The following is a 19,293-nucleotide window of genomic DNA, read 5'->3' as shown; positions in this document are numbered from 1 at the left end:
GTTGTGATGTTATTTGGGATCAATTTATTTGCCATTAATGGTTTGAGAACATTATTTGGCAAGTGAAATTAATAGTGTAGAGAAAACTTATTGTGGTAAAGAGTGTTGGATAGGGAGGCGCAGTGGAAGATTAAAATTTTAAAGTCCCTATCCTGATATGGACCGAACGAACTCATTTAAGTCAAGGTGGATAGAAGAGTTACCTTTTTAATTCTTTTGAAGTTGGCACACATTCTCTTCCCTTAGGAGCTGACAACGTAAATCTATTCCCTCTACCGGTATCCACATGAATAGCTCTCTAAGTCTAACAACGTGCTGGCACTCCCCGCGTCTGTTTTTCTTTGAACGTTAATTTTCCTTTCTATAAGGTGTTTCACGGCTCTCAGAGTGTTTTTTTTCTGTCAAAACTTTTTTAACTGTCCCTATCTATATATAGTATATAAATCAGGGTTTTCATCTTCCACTTAAAAGCTCATAAAAATTTAATTAAATTTATCTCATAAATTTAATCCATGATATCATATCTAATTCGAATTTATCTTATAAATTTGAATTATAAAACTGACATGATATTTTTTCATATCATGTTAGTTATTAAATTTAATCTATCATATAAAATTAAATTTAAAACTAACATAACATAACATAATATAATATATATATCACATATACATATTATATTATATATATATATATACACGAATATATATATATACATATATATTTTGAAAGCTATATATATTATATTATTTATATTTAATTTTACATATCATATGCATATATCATATATATATATTTCAAAAATATATATATAATTAAATTTTGAATTTTATAATTCATATAAATATAAATATATAAATATTTATTAAATAAATATTCAAATATATATATATATATAAAAATTCATTCACCTTATATTACATTCATTGAATCTAGACATATTTCAGATTCAATTAACTTGGACATTATAGCTCGAGTTGGGCTGTTCTTATTTGCGACCTTATAGGCCTATATAAAATTAGCAGTAGGCTAATTACGCTATTAGCCCACAAGTCATAAGTGGCCACTAGTAAGATATTTCAACTACCCAATTCATATGGGGATCGATGATTTGATATAACCTATCATGCAACCATATCACATCCCTTTTGTCACGCAATATTTCAGTCAAGTATGAGACATGGAATTGTCATTCACCTTTACCTGACCGTTACTTTTTCAATCTCTGAGTGGACTGACAGTAGCAATGAAAAAACTCTTTTCATTGTAGTATGGCTATATATTTTCTCAGTTTTACTCATCGAGGGGCCCAGTAATATCTCTCACTTAATGTGAGGAACAAATTTCATCTTGACCACTCATATTCCTCTGCATGAATATCACTAAAGTCAATCATAACTTTTATAATTACCCGATCAAGGGTGACTTTTGACTAAGTCAAAGTTCAGTAGTCATCATATAGGAATCCATGATGATATTAAGTCAAATGGCTTAGTGATATAGTTACATATGAGAAAAGCTTATGACTTATACTATGCAGCTTTCTCACAGCGGGTGGGTATAACACCTTATACTCTTTCAAATGCCTATGATTTTGATTTATATCTCTATAATTAATTAAAGTCATACTAGTCTTGTTTCATCTATGATCCCTCATAGATGACTGGTCAAGGACATTTAGGATAATCACTATAGTTTGTCTAAGGATATAGTTATCATATTGAACATTCAATTGTTATGATAACAAAAGAGAAATTCATTAAATAACAATATGCATAGCATAATAATTGGCCATAGGGCACAATTTCCAATAAAGAGAACTTTGTTAGTTGTTGGAAATTAGGATGTTAAACATCAGCTTACTTACACTAAGAAAATAAAAAATAAGTGATTTTAGGATTGTGATTTACTTGTTAGGAAACTAATGGCACCATTGAAATTAAAGTAAGAAGTTAAAGTGGAGCTTTAAAATTCTTGAAAAACTCTCAAGTAAGTGAGTACTGTTTTGAATAAATTTTAGTAATATATTTATAAAAATTTATTTATTTGAATTTTAATATTATTCCCTTATAAATTGTATAAACATCCTTTTCAATTCTATTTTATAATATTATTTTATTAATGATTATGTCTTGATTTTATCAATAATTTATATCATTGATAACTAATGATTGAAATTGATATGTGACAAATGGTATTACTTTTTAGAAGTAGCTTAATTATTTAATTTCATGTTTTATATGAAAATTTTATTAGCAATAATTTGTGTATGGAGGAAATGAAAATAAATTTGGGCAATGGAAATTAATAGTTGAACAGTATGGTTGAAGATGAAAGATTTGAAATTGTTTTCTTACTTCACGCATGCTTAATTTCTTTATTAGGGGGATTGAGTTTAGAATGTTAGATGCTAATGGCAGTTCTGTTAGGTCTTGATGCATCATGGTATATCTAGCTAGTAGGGTGTTTGTGGGTAGTGCTAGTCCTGTGCAAAGGCCAATGCAGTTCTGTTAGCTCTTGATGCACCATGGTATATCTAGCTAGTAGGGTGTTTGTGGGTAGTGCTAGTCCTGTGCAAAGGCCAATGCACATAGATCAGAGGGATGGTAATTCGTGAGCAATATACTCACATATGTTTTCATAGGCATCATGCCTACAATTTGTTCGTGGCTCCTATCATGTCTTTTTCATGGCTTTCAGTTGCGTTTGACTAGTTACTTGCCCTCTTGGACTGTGTATCTATACTTGATTGGTTATTTACCCTAGTGGATTGTGTGTCCATACTTGTTAGATTTAAATTTAAATTTTTATTTTTATATTAGTTCTCTAAAATCATTCTCTTAGTTGTATCATGACTTGAAATTTTTATATTCAATAAGCTATACAAATTTTGATAAATTTATATTGTTCTATTGGCATTATTTAATTTCATGGTTGTATTATTGAGAAAATTTGTTATTTATTGTCAATTTAAGTATATATTTCATTATTTCATTTATTTGTTGTAAACTAAATTTATTAGTTACTATCTTCATAAATTATTTTATTTATAATTTTGATTGGAACGCTACTTACCATAAAACTTTTTTGTCTCAAATATTGTAGTTGACCTATGTGTCCTGCAAATCATTGAGGGGCCTTATTTTTTTTTTCCAAAAGTGAAAGCACACTATGATGGTCTCTTTTGGTGAAAATATGTATTGTATTATATAAGTATAATTTAGTGCTCCACGTATACTGTAGCTAGATCATAGTTTTATTTTACTGCTATGTAATTTATTGGTGTGGAGTTAGTCTCTTTGCTGGATTATCTAACAGGTTTTGCTATTGTAGAAATTTCAAGAGGTCTAAATTATAGGGGAGACCCTACTAAAATTTCTATAAATTATTTAAGACTTCATAAACTTTATAATTATATATAAACTAATTATTGATATTTTAACTTAATCTCTAGTTAATTAAGGCTTATGGAATATGAGTTTATTTCATATTCTGTGCTAGTCATACCCTTAGTATTGGGGTGTGACATTTAAGTTATGGTTTAGGTGAGGGTTTCATTTTTAAGGTTGCCTAACCAATGGTTTCAAATTTAAAGGCTTCTTTGAGATTAGATAAGTATGATTATGTGGTTTTGATGTTGTTTATGGCAATAGGGGTGGTTAAATCTAAAAGCCCTAGCCTAAGAGTACGATGATTAAAGTGTATGGAAGTGCATTAGGGTTGTAAGATTAATTAACCTAACCCTAAAATTAGGGTGTGGTGTGGAAGCACTTTAATTTTCTATAATTAATTAGTGCTGTATTGATGATAATTAGTATCATATTGTGTGTAGATTATGGCACTGACACCTTTAAAGGTGATAATTCACTTGTTTAGGGAGCTATACTAGATAAGAGTAAAGGTAACCTTTATTAATATGTAGTGGTATGTGTTTTGTGATTGATTGTGTGTATTTTTATTGTTGAAAATGATGTTTGGAAAACATATTTATTGTTAGGAAAACTATATTGCCAAGTAGATTTTAAGATTGTATATGACTATGTTAATATGTGAATATCTGTTTGTAAGTGAATTTGAACTTTTTTGGGATTTATTGCTTGAAAAATATCATTTGCATGACTCAGTTCAGGTTAAGGGTCATTTGTGCCCCTCAACTTTAATTTGAAGGGTTAGTGGGCACCCTTAACTCAAATATTTTATAATAAAAATATTAAAAAAATATAATTTAGGGCCCATTAATAGTCAACTAACTGTGAGAAACTGGCAAGGTAATAAGAGAAGGAATTTTTAAGGTTAAGAGATAGAATTGATCTATAATTGAATTTAGGGGCCCTAATAACCTTTCAGTTAAAGTTAAGGGGTAAAAATAATCCTTAACCCTATTAAAATTAGTTACTAGGACCTCTATGTCTCATTCCACATGGTTGATAATTTTTCAAGGAAGAGTCTAGCTAGAAAAGCATTAGAGGCATAGTTTGGTGTGTGTGGATGCAAATTATTTAATTAAGCCTCTCTTATTGGGTTATGTATATTTTGCCAACCTTAGGGCATAAATTGTAACATCTCGAATTTTTAATCTTGTATTAATGGCTGGTTATGGGATGCATTAGTGACTTAATGTGGGGTTAGGATTTCGGATAGTGAAATTTTATTTTGACTCATTGGAATATAATATGAACAGATATGAGTGGAAGAATAAAGTCTCGAAGTAGAGCATTTGAGCATAGTAAGGATTACCGTTACTGTGCCACGCGCCATGTCGAATAGTGGATGCACCATGACGCATAGTGCGAAACTCTGATAAATGACTTCATGTGCCAGCTCGTGGAATAAAAGGGAAAAGAGGAAAAGAAGGTCCTAGTGTGGAGAAGAAAGAGGAGCTTTGCTAAGGCAAGTGATATCGGGAGGAAGGACGATGTTTTTAACTTACTTATCGAGTAAGTCTCCTACTACCTTAATCTCCAATTCTACCCTATTTTCTCTTAGTTTTAACCCTTGAGAAATTAAATTTGAAAGTTTTAAGGAGATGGTTTCTTACCCTATAGTAATGGAAAGGTCCTTTAGGACTAAATTAATACTTTGTGAATGGTTTGAGTCTGAATGATAAAGCTTTAAAGTGATAAGAACAATTTGACCTAGTTTAGAGAGAGAGTAATAGGAGAAATTTGATTGTGGATGTGTTAGTGCTTAAATTGAATGATAGTTGGGAGTAGAGCGTGGATATGGGCATGAATAAGGGAAATTGTAGTGATTAGATGTTTAATTATGATAATTAGCACTTTTGTCAATGATGAGATTGACTTTGGCTTGCCAATTTGGTGTAGATTCTTATATGTGACAAGCGACTCGAATAGGGTTATGGAACACGGGTAACCTTTTCTATTGAATAAAATAGTTATGGTAACCATATAGTTTGTTATGTTGATTAGCTATTATACGTGTGTAGAAGTAAATATGAAATGGAGAATTTGTTGTTTTGAGTTTTGTGCATGATTTGGCATGTAAATGGTTTTAGCATGAAAATCAATTTGTGAAATGAAATTTGAAAGGTTATTGGTTTTGATTGATATGTATATATACATATTTATATATGAGTATATAGTGGATATTATGAAAATCATAATTGATATGTTGCGAAATGTGAACGAGCATGATCATAGGGGGTGAGAGTTTACCCAAGATATATGGGGATGTGTGTGTGTAGAGATGGGATTGAACAAATCCATATGATCGGGCTGGCACTATGGGACATCCAATGTAGCTTATTACGGGCAAGTATCATAGGTAATCCAATACAGCATTATATTAAGACTGTTACCATGGGACATCCAAGCAGTCTGCCAACTCTCTAAAGCCCATTAGGGTGCGGTTATGAGTCAACAATGTCTCTATCACAAGTGTCTGAGATGAGGAAAATCATAGTTCGTAGGTGGTATAGATTATCTTTAGTCAGGTGTTTCTACCACCAAAAGTTTGCTTAGATTAATGAATGATTGATCTAATAGAGCCTCTGATTTTGTGTCGAGGAGCTTTGGAAGACTAGTAGATAGATGATTATGCCAGTGTGTGGAAATGTGTGAAAATAATTTATATGAGAAAGTTATGAGTTAAGCTATATTATGATAAATAAATACGCTATACTTTGGTTTCACTACTTTGTCATGGTTATTTAGGCTAATAGACATTCAATGAGCTATATTGGTTTTTGAGATTTTCATCTAACCCATGATTATTTATATTTTTTAGGTTCTGCTAGTGGTGGAGTAAAGGGAAAGAAAATGGGTTAAGTAGAGATTCCTTTAAAAGGCCCATTATAAGCTGATGTAATGAAATTGAGTATAATAGTAGTGGTTTGTATATATAAGTTGCCATAGGAACCAACTCTTATGCATAACTTGTAAATGTGTGTATGTGTGACTTTTGAGATCTAGCCTACTGTATGTCTATATGTGTGTGTATGTGATGAAAATGATGCTGTGGGCTAGTGGATGTGTTTATGGACATGTTTATGTCCATATTGTGGGATTTGGCTATGGATGTGAATGAAAATGAGAAAAAGGAGTTTGTCCCAAATTATGTGTTATGGGTAGTTTATAGGCCAAAGGTGTGTACGTGTATTATATTGTATATGTAATTAGTCAATTAGGTGTACATTGTCCATTTGGATGTGGTTAAGGCCCTAAAAGTGACTAATGACTTGTGGTTTCGAGTGGTGATACTCAAGTGGTGAATTTTGACTTGAAACGATCAAAATGCACTTGAGAATCTAAATTTTGAATGAAATATCAAATTTAAACAAAACTAATGTCATTGGTTAGATTTTGAAACAAGTTTCATGTGGGCTCTTAAACCACCTAAGTAGACATCAGATGCAAAAATGGTGTACTTCTAAAGTTCATATAAGAATCCAAAATTTGATAGCAAATTCCAATACGTGCGCTACAATACTTGTGTTAACGGCGCACGGCATGTTAGGGCGCACGGCACAGAGAGTGACGCTGAGGTTTTTATGCCATATGCCATGATGCATGTGGCATGAGTCGCAACACGTGGCCCTAATTTTGATTCAATTTGGTTAAAATGTACATGTTTCCTTGTTCTTTAATGTGCTTTTGCATATTGCTTCCACTGTGTAGTTTTATAAGTCAAATATCTTATGAAATGGTTTTAGAAATGTTTTACTTGGATCCTAAGCCTTTAAATTTAAAATAAATGATTTTACTATGATTGGTAGTTTGTGTAGAGGATCATATGATAATGTTAATGAGCACATTACATAAATTGTGTGAATGAGCATGTGACTCCCTATCCTTGATCAAACTTATATTTGACTGCCATGAGTTGGTTTTTGGCATTCATGGCCATATTTTGTGCTCAAATGATTTACAATAGATCTAAGGAGGAAGTTTTGCTTATGTTCATTTATGATGAATTTTCTATATTAACTATGTTGGGTGGATATAATCTAACTATAGAGAATTTTCATATGCTTAGGCAAATGTGTGTTTGGAAGTGTTGTTTGGCATAGGTTGAATGTGGTCAAGTGTTGTTGTGGTGATAGCTAAGGCATGTTTGAACATTGAAGTCGAGTTTGGGGATCAGATGACTACTATAGACTTAATTGTCCTATTATTAAAGGGTATGGATTTGATTGTTGGGATGAATTGGATGTCTGCTAATGGTATAATTCTTGATTATAAAGAGAAGAGTATATCTATATCTAAATTGTGTGCGACTCTAGTAGAGACTCAAGATCAAGTTTTCTTTTTAGCAGCTCAAGTTGACAAGTGTGTGGAGAAGGATTGTCAAGCCAACATGGTGTTTTTCTATATCCAAGTAGAGATAAATGAAGGGCTGAAGAGTATCTTCACTATAAAGGATTATCCTAATGTGTTCGTAGATGAGTTTTTTGGATTACCTTTAGAACGTGAAGTGGAGTTCTCCATTAAGCTGGTGCCGATTACAAGGCCATTCGCTAAGGCTCCTTACTAGATGTCCCCCTTAGAGTTGGCTGAATTGAAGATGTATGTTGAAGAATTTATTGAGAAGGTTTCCTAAACTAAGTGTCTCACCCTAGGGATCTTTGTATCTATTTTTCAAGAAGAAATATAGAAGCCTTAGATTGTGTATCAACTATAAATATATAATTGAGCAAGGTGACTATCGAGAATAAGCACTCTCTTGATAGGCCATATTTGTTACACACTTTTTTAGGCATTTAGGACCACATTTCATGATAGAAAACCCTAAAATGTGCAGTGTTGGTGTTAAATTAGGGTTTTGAGCCCTAATGAGAAAGTATGCATATTAAGGGTATTTTGGTCATTTTGCACTTTTTTGGAAATTCAGGGGAAAATTGGAAATTTTATGTGTACATTAGTTTCAGGGCTATTTCTATATATTAAGAGTCTTAATATGCATTGATATCACATTCTTAGCGCAAGTTTGCCCAAGTATTCAAATACGTGCATTAGGGGTAATTTGGTCATAAAATGCACTTTTTCACCAAATTAGGGTTAAGCTTGAGATTTATTTCTTTTGATGAGCTAAGATGATTGGTCTAATTAGTTTTTATTGATTCATCTTAGGTTGAGATTTATTAGGAAAAGACAACATTTTAAAGTTGTCTCCTTAAAGGTTTCTAATTAGCTTTTGATTTTGGTTTAAGTGCGTGCTTGTATACACTTGAGTTTTGTGAGGCTTTCATATTCATTTTAATTTAGTTATTTTAATACGTTGAATGAATTAAATATTTCCTATCTTAGTCTACTTAAATAAATGTCATACTATGGTTATTTGATTATTTAAATTAATTGTGATTTAAGTGAATAAGTGTGACAAATGAAGACATAACTCAAGGCAATTGAAGAGAGCTTCTAAGGAGCATTATGGACATGATTCAGATCTGAAATGAGTCTATTTGGACATGATTTTCAAGGGAAAATAAGGCACACATAAAATTTTCATGCACTTGCACATAAGAGACCAAGTTGACTTGTCAAAGCTCAAGTTAATTGCAACATGTTTGAGAAGCTTGGAGGAAAATTTCATATCTGAATTTGAGCTTCATTTAGAGTGAATTCCAAGCAAGTAAGGGAGTATAAGAGCTTATCATGTCCATGCACATATGAGATTAGAAGAGCAAACATTGGAAGTATCACCCAAGTGACTTGCAACCTAGACTACCCTTGACCTCACTTGACCTAACGACTTGTAATGTGTGTTGTGGCAACTTGTTTAGCAAGTCATTCACCCCTAATTTTGTCCAAACAAATTTGAATGAGGCTAGGATCAGATTTTCAGATCAAGAAAGTATAATTTCAGATTTTCTTCTTCATGTTTTTCATTTTATCTCAATTCTCTCTCTACACTTCTACTCTCTCTCCTCCATATCTCTCAATCTAACTATCTAAATTTAACCAAACCACCACCATTCTCTTCCTCTCTTCCTCCTCTACAAAACCTAATAGATTTCATAAGAATCGAACCTTGTTTGATTTGCGCAAAATTCATGGGAAAAAGAGCTAGAATTTTCGAGCTTTAACTTAGAGATTGCTTGAAGATGCAAGGCTATATTCTTAAGGAGCTACTATGTGGAAGAGGAAACCTTGAGTTTGTATTATTTTCTTGTTTGATTTGAATTTCTTCTCTCTAATTTTCTCTCTCTAGAATTTCAAATTTGTATGACTCTTTGATCTTGTAATTTTAAGTGATGATTCATATGATTCAGAGATGCTTGTTGCAACTTGAGTTTTGTTACTTTGAGCTCTAAATTTTGGCCTCTTCAAGTTAATTCATAATCTTAGTTAGCTTGATGATTTTAACATGTTTTCTTGCTTATCATAATCTTGCCAACTTGAATGTGTGTAAATGTCTTCATGAATCATAATCTTGAGCATGTTGATTCTATGATATGCGCTTGACTTAATTGACTCATATTTGTAACATTTTGGTTAGGCTTAATGCTAGCTTTGCTTTAGCTTACTCTAAGACCATAATCTTAGGTTTAGGTTGGTCAAGGTATTAGCTAAGTCTTAGTTAATATAACTAAGTCACTAAAACCAAAGAGAAGAGAGAAGAAACCAAACTAACTAGGTTATAATCAAACAAGGATAGGTGACCAATTCCACATAGGAGTTCCTACTTTAATAGGTTTTCACACATCCACTTAATTTACTTTAAAATTAGGTTTAAAAGCTTAATTAGTTTTGAGTTTAAATCTGTCTCACACACCTTTTAACTTGTAAAACACTTCAAACCTAATTTCCAACTAAGCCTCCTCATAGAGATTAACCTAGGTTCACACTAGTACTAAATTAGTGTAGCTTAGTATTATTTTGCTAGGGTAGCAACAACCTTAGTCACCTCTCCCAAGAATCAATGATTTGCTTTATTAGCTTGTTAGGTCAGCAGTGTTTTTGAAAATCAACTTGAGATCTAGGTACAATTAGTTAAGGGTAAGAGCTAAGGACATTCCTAAGACTACCTTTTAGACTAGATATAGGTACTGTGAACACACTACTAGGAAAATATGAGTTAGCAAGGGATTGTCTATTCTTCTCTAAAATGCCCAATTAATGAGAAAATTAGCTAAGGATGTTGATTTCATAGCTATACTTAAAATTAGCAAAAAAATTAGCTAGGGAATATCAATCCCTGTCTAAACTAAGATAATTAGAGAGAAAAATAGCAAGGAACTATCAATTTCTTTCTAAAATAAGATAATTAGTGAGAAAAATAGTGAAAGATTGTAATCCCTTTCTAAAATTGGATGACTAGTAAGGGATTCTGTCCCTAGCTAATTACTGTAAAAAAAATTGACTTTTGAAAATGACTTTTAATTATTTATATATAAATGTAATTATTTTAATTTAAAAATAAAAATAAAATTAAAAAATTAACTAAAGTATTCATAATAAAATTATTCAATATTCAATATTTTCTTTATTTTAAGTTCATTTTTCTTATAAAAATAAAGTTTTTATTAAAAAATATAATATAAAGAGTCATATAAATATTTTTAACATATTAATAATTAAAAAAATATGATATACATGTGTATTTTTATAATATATTATTTGAGAATTTGTGTAGTTAAATAGAATATATTTAATTTTTTATATTATGACTATAGATGCATTTCATTTCAACTGACAATGAAGGAGAACACAAGGCTTGAGAAAGATAGGAGGTTAAAGGTTCAATTCTTGACTTTGATATAAATATAATGAATATATGATATGGTAGTGAGTTGGTGATGTGGTGTGAGATGGACGGTGACATGGCATAAGTTGTCACACAGTTGGCAGGTGACAAGGCATGGGATAATTGACCACTACTCTTATGCTTACTATACCTAACCCTGTAGTGTTGTACACCTTGTATACTAATGCATCCTTGAAGGGTCTAGGATGTGTTTTGATGCAAGATGACTTTATGGTTTCCTATTCCTCTAGAAAATTGAGGCCACATGAAGAAAATTACCCTACACACAACTTGGAGTTATTATAGTGGTATTGCTTTAACGAGCCTAAGACATTGTCTATATAGTCCTAAGTTTCAAATTTTAAGTAACCATAAAAGTTATAAGTATTTGTTCGGTAAAAAGAAACTTAACATAAGACAATAATGGTGGATGAAATTTTTGAAGGACTACAACTTCAAATTGCATGATCACTTAAGTAAAGTCAATGTTGTAGCAAATGCTTTGAGCAGGAAGACTATTCATGCTCCTCACATTAGTTTAGGAAAACTGACTTTAGGATAGTTCCATGATGTCCCAAAGGATGTGGTCAAACATCAATTGGCCTCTCTCCAAATAGAAAACTTTATTAAGAGTCAATTTTGGGAAGACAGCTGAGTTGCACAACAGAAAGATGATTACTTGATGGGTATGAGGAAGGATATTGAAGAGGGTAAGGCCTCAAATTTCAAGATTTCTAGTGATATTGTATTGAGGTATAAAGGAAAAGTTTGTATACTTGAAGACGTATGTTGAGAAATATCCTATTAACAGATACTCATAATAGCAAATACACTAGGTATAACTAATTATATTAGAAATATATTAACTCAAAGTTGTTTTAATGAAGTTTGAAATTACATACTGATGTGAAACAAGAAAGAGGAAAGGAGAAGAGAGAAAAGAAAGAAAGAAGGAGGAAGAGAAAACTATATAACTCTTATTCAAATGCCAAAAACTGAACACAATTGTAGAACCCTAGAGTTATTTATAGAGCCATAGAATTAATAAAAATAATAATAAATCTAAATCTAAATCAAATCATAATATAAAAGATGAAGATAAGGTATCTAGCTAGGCTAGTATCTTATTTTATTTGATATAATACTTAAAGATAAAATAAATCTAAGACACTAAAGAAATAATAACAATCCCTAGATACTAAATCAAATCTTAATAAACCCTAGATCAAATCAAATATAATTCTCATCATTTTTCCCTGGTTGAAATTAAAGAACTCCCCATCGGAGAGGTAAATAGTTGGTAGTTGGTGAGCAAAGCATAGTCAATGGTGCAAAACTCCTTTGCAGTGATCCACTTGGCTTCTAAATTTGAATGACCCTTTCAATGGACAAGGTATTGTTGGACAGGACCTGCTTGAGTGATAATTGTCTGTTCATCTATGACAGCATCAATGGTATCATAAGTGGCATAATAATAGGCAATGATGGAATTGGGGCATGGTAGGGCTGTGTACCTACAAAGTTATCAAAGAGTAAAGGGGGTGGCTCAATAGTATCCTAATAAGGAATAGCATCCTCAACATTAAATAGTAGATTGATAGACATATTTGGAGGTAAATCTAACAAATAAGCATTAGGCCCTAGTTTTTTTACAATGTGAAAAGGGCTAGAAGCATGAGTATATAACTTCTTGAGTGAATTTCTCGAGAAGTGCTCTGGGCATATGCGTGCCACGATGTAGTCTCCAACATCAAATTCTTGGGAACGATAGTGTGCATTGGTAGCTAATTTATATGCATCATTACCTATTGCTGACTTATACCTAATCTCAACATGAAGGTTGTGAAGGCGATGGGCAAAAGCTTCAGCTGATTTAGATGTACAGGTCGTAAGAAGAATGGGTAAGAGGTCAATAGGTTGTTTAGGGTTTTACCTTTGAACAATTTAAAATTGACTTTTACCAGTGGATCGATTGACCAAATTATTATAGGCAAACTCTACAACTGGCAATAACAAATCCCAATTTCCCAGTTTATCACTGACTAGACTTCTAAGTTAGTCACCTAAACTACAATTAGTGACTTCAGTTTGACTATCAGTTTGAGGATGAAAGGGAGAGGAGAACTTTAATTGGGTACTAAAGAGCTTACAAAGGATCTTCCAAAAATAACTAACGAAGTTAATGGGTTAATGGACAACCCTAATGATAGGGGTCTGGCATATACTAGAAATGTCGATACAAGGCCTATAGTTAAGGTCACTCATTAATCTTTTATAGGTCTTAATAACCCTAACACTATACCATCTTAACTTTTGACTAATCCTCAGCCATACGAGGAAGAAGTGCCTTAGGATGAATAAGATAGGCACGAGTGATATGAGTCGCCATCTAGGAATAGGTATTTCCTAAGGAATAGAGCATTAGACCCTAGGCATGACTGAAAGCCCTTTTAACATGATTACTATGATGATTACTATGATGATTACTATGATGATACCATTAAAAAGGTTAAGGTAGAAGCACCTAAGTTTAATGGAAGGCTAAACCTAATTAACTTCTTAGATTAGTTAGCTAATATGGATGACTACTTTGATTGGTACAACATGAATGACATGCAATGCGTTTGCTTCGAGAGAAAAAATGAAGCTTATAGGATCTGCTAGGAAATATTGGCAGAATGTCTAAGATAATTTAGAGCGCTTATATCAACCTTCTATAAACACATGGGTCTAGATGAAGCTGAAACTAAAGGAGAAGTATGTGCCACCTAGCTATAAGAGTAAGTTGTACAATTAACTACTTAACTTTAGGCAAACTTCTATAGCATTTGAATACGTTTCTTGATATGAGGACCTCTTTATTAGGAATAATGTGTCTGAGGCTTCTTGGATAACTATTGAAAGGTTCAACAACGGCCTTAAATTAGACATACAACATAAATTTAGGATAAACTATCTAGATACCCTCAAAGAAGCGTACCATAAATCTACGGAGATAGATATTTTGTCTCGACACCCATCTACGAGACAAATTAATTTGTCAACCATGGATCCGCATTATAACCATAGCCTTATGAGTAACCTTAGTAATGCTACACCTCAACGGTCAACTTTCGAATTTGTTGGGCCAAATGTGTCATGAAATAGAAAATTCTTAAGGTCTACTTCTCGTATTAAGGGCTTTAAATTGAATGTTTTAAATGTTACTCTAGAGGCAATATGGCATCTAGATGCCCTCAACGTGCTCTACTCCTTAAATCTCAAGAAGAAGGTGGATTAACTGAGTGCGCACATGATATTGTAGTAGACCTTATCGAGAGCCCCTCTGATGTGGATGTAGAAATTATTGCAAATGAAGTTCCTTCAAGTCATCTTGGGGTTATGCGATGTCTAATAGCTATTTTATCACTTGATGATTCATGGAAAAGAAATAGTATCTTCCACACATTCATGAAGTGTGGTGATAAGTCATGTAAGTTATTCATAGACAATGGAAGTAAGCGGAATATGATCTCCAATCACGACGTTACTCGACTTGGACTTAATACGAAGCCTCTTGCTAAACCTTTTGTGTCGCTTAGATTGATAATACTTCCTTGTCCAAAATGCAACACTATTGAGTGCCCCTTCATTTAGGTGACTATTAAGAGGAAGTCCTTTGCGTTGTTGTTCCCATGGATGTGTCGCACATCTTATTGGGATGACCTTGGATCTATAACCATGATGTTACTATTCATGGCCAAGCAAATACCCATACATTCAAATATGATGGCAAAATTATTCTTTTACACACTGCCAAACCAAAAATTGAATACAATTGAAGAACCATAGAGCTATTTATAGAGCCCTAGAATTAACAAAAATAAAAATAAATCTAAATCTAAATCAAATCATAATATAAAAGATGAAGATAAGGTATCTAGCTAGGCTAGATGTCTTATTTTATTTGAGATAATACTTAAAGATAAAATAAACCTAAAATACTAAAGAAATAATAACAATCCCTAGATACTAAATCAAATCTTAATAAACCCTAAATCAAATCAAATATAATTCTCATCACATATTCTTTTGACTAATTAAAGTTATATTTTTTTAAATAATGTTGATCTTTTCCAAATTTATGTATTCTTCCTTTTATTATCATGATAATGTTTTGAATTAATAACCAATTAATGTAGGTTTTGGGTATTGCACTAAAGTCCAAAAATAAGTAATTATTCTCGAGTTTTAATTTTATATAATATGGAAACTCAAAAATTGTAAATAATAATCTTAAAAAAGTATCCGTACTATCAATTAAACATACAAGTCATTCCTTAACTGGTTGTTATTTAATTTTTAAAATTCAAAAAGGGTAACGGTGATATAGAATTCCACCATGAATGAAATGTGCACGGTGACTGACGACTGGTTTGATAGAGGAGTTATTTATGATATTGGTGTTAAATATGGCGTCCTTCCAGGAGACATGTGTCAAATATATTGGCAAATTTCAAAAAAAAAAAGGTGAATTGTGGATAATTAATACTCCTTCCATCATAAAGTACAAAACGCTTTTACAAGAGATTTAACACTTCAAAATATAAAACAATTGACAAAAATAATGGTTCATTAATGATATTTTTCTAATATATTACCCTTCACATTGTGTTCTCTCTTTTTAATATTCTTTTATAAATGGAGCATTAAATTAAAGGTATTTTTTAAAGTTTATTTTTTTTTGAAAAAATAAAATTGTAAAGTGTATTTAATAAATTTTATTTATATGTGTAATTTTATTAAAAATATCTTATAATTTAGGACAGAGGAAGAATAGTTTGACTTCAACCTTATAAGGTTTGAAACCCTAATAATGTCAAAACAAATAAGTGAATAAAAACCAAAATTTTTCCGCTCACATATATTTTGAAGGGTTAAAGGAAATTTTCACCCTTAAACTCTAGGGTAATTTATGAGATTTCATTTTTAATATAATATCCTCCTTTAACTTTTAAAAATAATACCATATCACCCCTGCCATTAACCAAAGTAAACTTTGAGCATTAGTGATCCATAAAATTATTGAATGATCAAAAAAATAATATAAACTGACCCAAAAAATTATAGAGCATGACTCAAAAAAAAAATTTAGAAAAGGAAGGGACCAATCATTTTCTATAATTATTTATCAATTAACAATCAAAGTTCACTTTTATTAACGGCAATGACAATAAGGCATCATTTTCAAAAGTTAAAAAAGAATATTATACCTAAAATGAGTTTAAAGTCCCAAATGCTCATGAACTTATAGTGTAGAAGTTAATTTGTCATTTAAAATGGTCGCTGGAGTGAACAGCCAAGTTGGTATGAATGGTGGATAATTAATACTGTTTAAATTGCATCAACCCTATAATCCGCTAAAAATGAGAAATGTGACCGTAATAAGGTTACACACCCTAATAATGTAAAAACAAATAAATGAATAAAACCCAAATTTGCTCCCCATATATATTTTGAATGGTAGCTGCAGCGAATAGTCAAGGTGGTTGTCGCTGGAGCTCTTTAATAAATCAGAACCAAACATTGGCTTCGCATACTGCATCTGCATTACACAATCTTAAGGATATATGTGCAGGGAATGAGGCGTTTCTCAAATCTAAATTGAAAGGTATGATTCTTCAAAAGAATTGTTATGTCTTTGTACAAACAGATCCATCTTGCTCATCTTTTTGTCTCATTCTGCCATGTGTTTAATGCTACATCTCTTCTTCTCTTTTCTCATCGTTTCCTTCATTTGCTCTCTCCGATGCATTCTTAATTACTATGGTTTATCTTAGTCTTTCTGTCCCCCCCCCCCCCATTTTTCGTTGTGGATATGCTTTCATCTTGCCTTTGATCGATTTTCCTAATAGCTTTTGCTGGCCGGCAGACTTGGATGATGATTAAGAATATACACTGTTCTCTTCTCGTTGGTATACTGTCAGACCTAAGTTTTATTAACTAAAAGCTTAATCAAAAACCATGATAATAAAAAGATTTAAATTAATAAAAATAATTATCATGGTATAAAAATGTAATACCAATTTTTAAATTTATTTTTAAAAGAGAACCATGATCAAAAAGAGTTTGTTTAAATTTTAGAGCGCTATCATGGTTATAAAAAATTCATCTAATAAACATATACTTAAGAACTAACCTTAGTAAAAAAAGGATTAAACTAGATAAAAGTGCTCATACACAATCTTGCTCGTTCGATTACAGTGACAGAAAAGAGTTTCTTGCTTCATCTCTCTCTCTCTCCCTCTCGATCGATCATGTGTGCTGAAGCTATCATTTTTGACTTCACTGCCATCAATCGAGGCCGGAAACTCACCATTGGTGACTTCTGGTCCGAGCTCAACCCTTTCTCTAATCTCCTCGTCTTCGATACTAACGTTGAATCTGTCAAAAGACAAACGCCATGGAAACTCCGTCAAGTCCCAATCAGTAAAGGGGCAGGTGAGAAGAAGGAGAAGAAAAGCAGGCGTGAAGAGCGCTGGACGAAGAGCACGCAAGAACGTGTACAGAGGAATAAGGCGGAGGCCGCGGGGCAAGTGGGCCGCAAAGATAAAGAACCCTCCTGTTGAATGGTTTACACAGGAAACCAAGCCAGTCTATGTTTTCCATGTAAACGGCCACTTTATTTAGGATTGTGCCCAACAAATGTACGATCCTAATTGTAATTGTTATCTTTGGAACAATTCTAATGGTGACGAAGAATGGTATGCCTCCAGAAGGATTTCTTGTAAGCCAAAGAAGCCTAAATCTCCTTGCAAACGTAAGTGTCCTCCTAAGGATGATGAAGATGATAATCATGGCCCAAAGCTGACTAGAAGAAAATGGGTAAGCCTTCCAAATCCTCCAATTGAAAAAAGCATTTTTTTTTTTTTAGCTTCTTAAAGAACTTGGCCATAAAGACCTTCTCCCTTTGGAGAAGCCTGAACCTATTATTCCAACATTCTTGCCTGCACAGTCCCACACTTTTTTTTTTTAATCTTTATTATAGGTTTCATATAAACTCTTATTATACAAAAATTAAATTTGAAAAAAAAAAGAAAAAAACCATGATATTGTTCATTCAATTGTAGATGAGCAGTACCATGTATGCACTTTACTATATATATTGATTATGTTTATATTAAATTATAACATGCTTGATCATTTTTGTATTAACAAAAGCTTCAATATGTTGTAGAAATTTCAACAGAATCTCCCCTACAAATGAGATCTCTCAAAAATTCTACAATACAATATTTTAAATAAACTGAGATAATAATCAAGAGCTCAGCTTCTTCTAGTCAGCAGATAGAGTATATCACAAAATAAGAGCCTTAGCTATAGACTACGTGGAGCATTTTACCATACTTCCAAAAATAAAATACATGACTTTATTTATTTACATAAAAAAGGAGAGAATTTTTAAAAAAATTCCGCCCAGCATAGCTACAAACCCCTCAGATGTTAGCAAAAGGATCGGTGTTAGTTAATGAATCTGAGATCAAAACAAATTTTCAGTGAATAACATCCCCAACAATATAATTTAAAAGAGAAAAAATAATAAACTCATGATTATATAAAATAATTTAAAGGAGAGTAATTCAATATAATAAACTCACTAAATCTAGAAATCTCAATTATAATCATAAAATGTGAGTGAACTAAAGTTACTTGATTCTAATATGCTTGAGGAAAACTATCACACCCTGATATAAAAGAGTGTAACTATTACAGAATATGAGATAAGCTCACATTTCATAAGTTTTAATTGAATCAGAGATTAAGCTAAAATAATGATAAATAACTTATATATAATTATAAAGTTCGTAAAATCTAAAGTATTTTGTAAAATTTTCGACGGAGTCTCCCATATAATTTGGACCTACCAAAATTTTTATCATTGCAAAACCTTTTTGCTAATCTAGTAAAGGAGACTAGTGCTATACCAGCAGATTATGTATCAGCAAATAAAACTAGGACCTAACTACAACATAATTGGAGCACTAAATTTATAATTTGAATATAATACAAATTTACATTAAAATGAAAGGTAAAAGAGTGCTCCTACTA

At 31.9% G+C, this 19,293-nt stretch overlaps 1 protein-coding gene across 1 annotated transcript; it reads left to right on the top strand.

Annotated features, from left to right (window-relative positions):
* The first annotated feature begins 16,721 nt into the window (after window positions 1-16,721).
* LOC129287481 (uncharacterized) lies at window positions 16,722-17,951 on the top strand. The gene is made up of 2 exons (XM_054923661.1): window positions 16,722-16,855; window positions 17,449-17,951. The coding sequence occupies exon 2, from the start codon at window positions 17,502-17,504 to the stop codon at window positions 17,811-17,813; it is 312 nt and encodes a 103-aa protein (XP_054779636.1). The 5' UTR covers window positions 16,722-16,855; window positions 17,449-17,501; the 3' UTR covers window positions 17,814-17,951.
* The last annotated feature ends 1,342 nt before the right edge of the window (window positions 17,952-19,293 follow it).

Source organism: Prosopis cineraria, unplaced genomic scaffold, assembly GCF_029017545.1.
Source record: "Prosopis cineraria cultivar Desert tree isolate PC_DT_omini unplaced genomic scaffold, ASM2901754v1 PC12, whole genome shotgun sequence".
Lineage (NCBI taxonomy): Eukaryota > Viridiplantae > Streptophyta > Magnoliopsida > Fabales > Fabaceae > Prosopis > Prosopis cineraria.
Note: the sequence above shows the minus strand (reverse complement) of the source record. Positions and strands in the feature narration are given on the sequence as shown.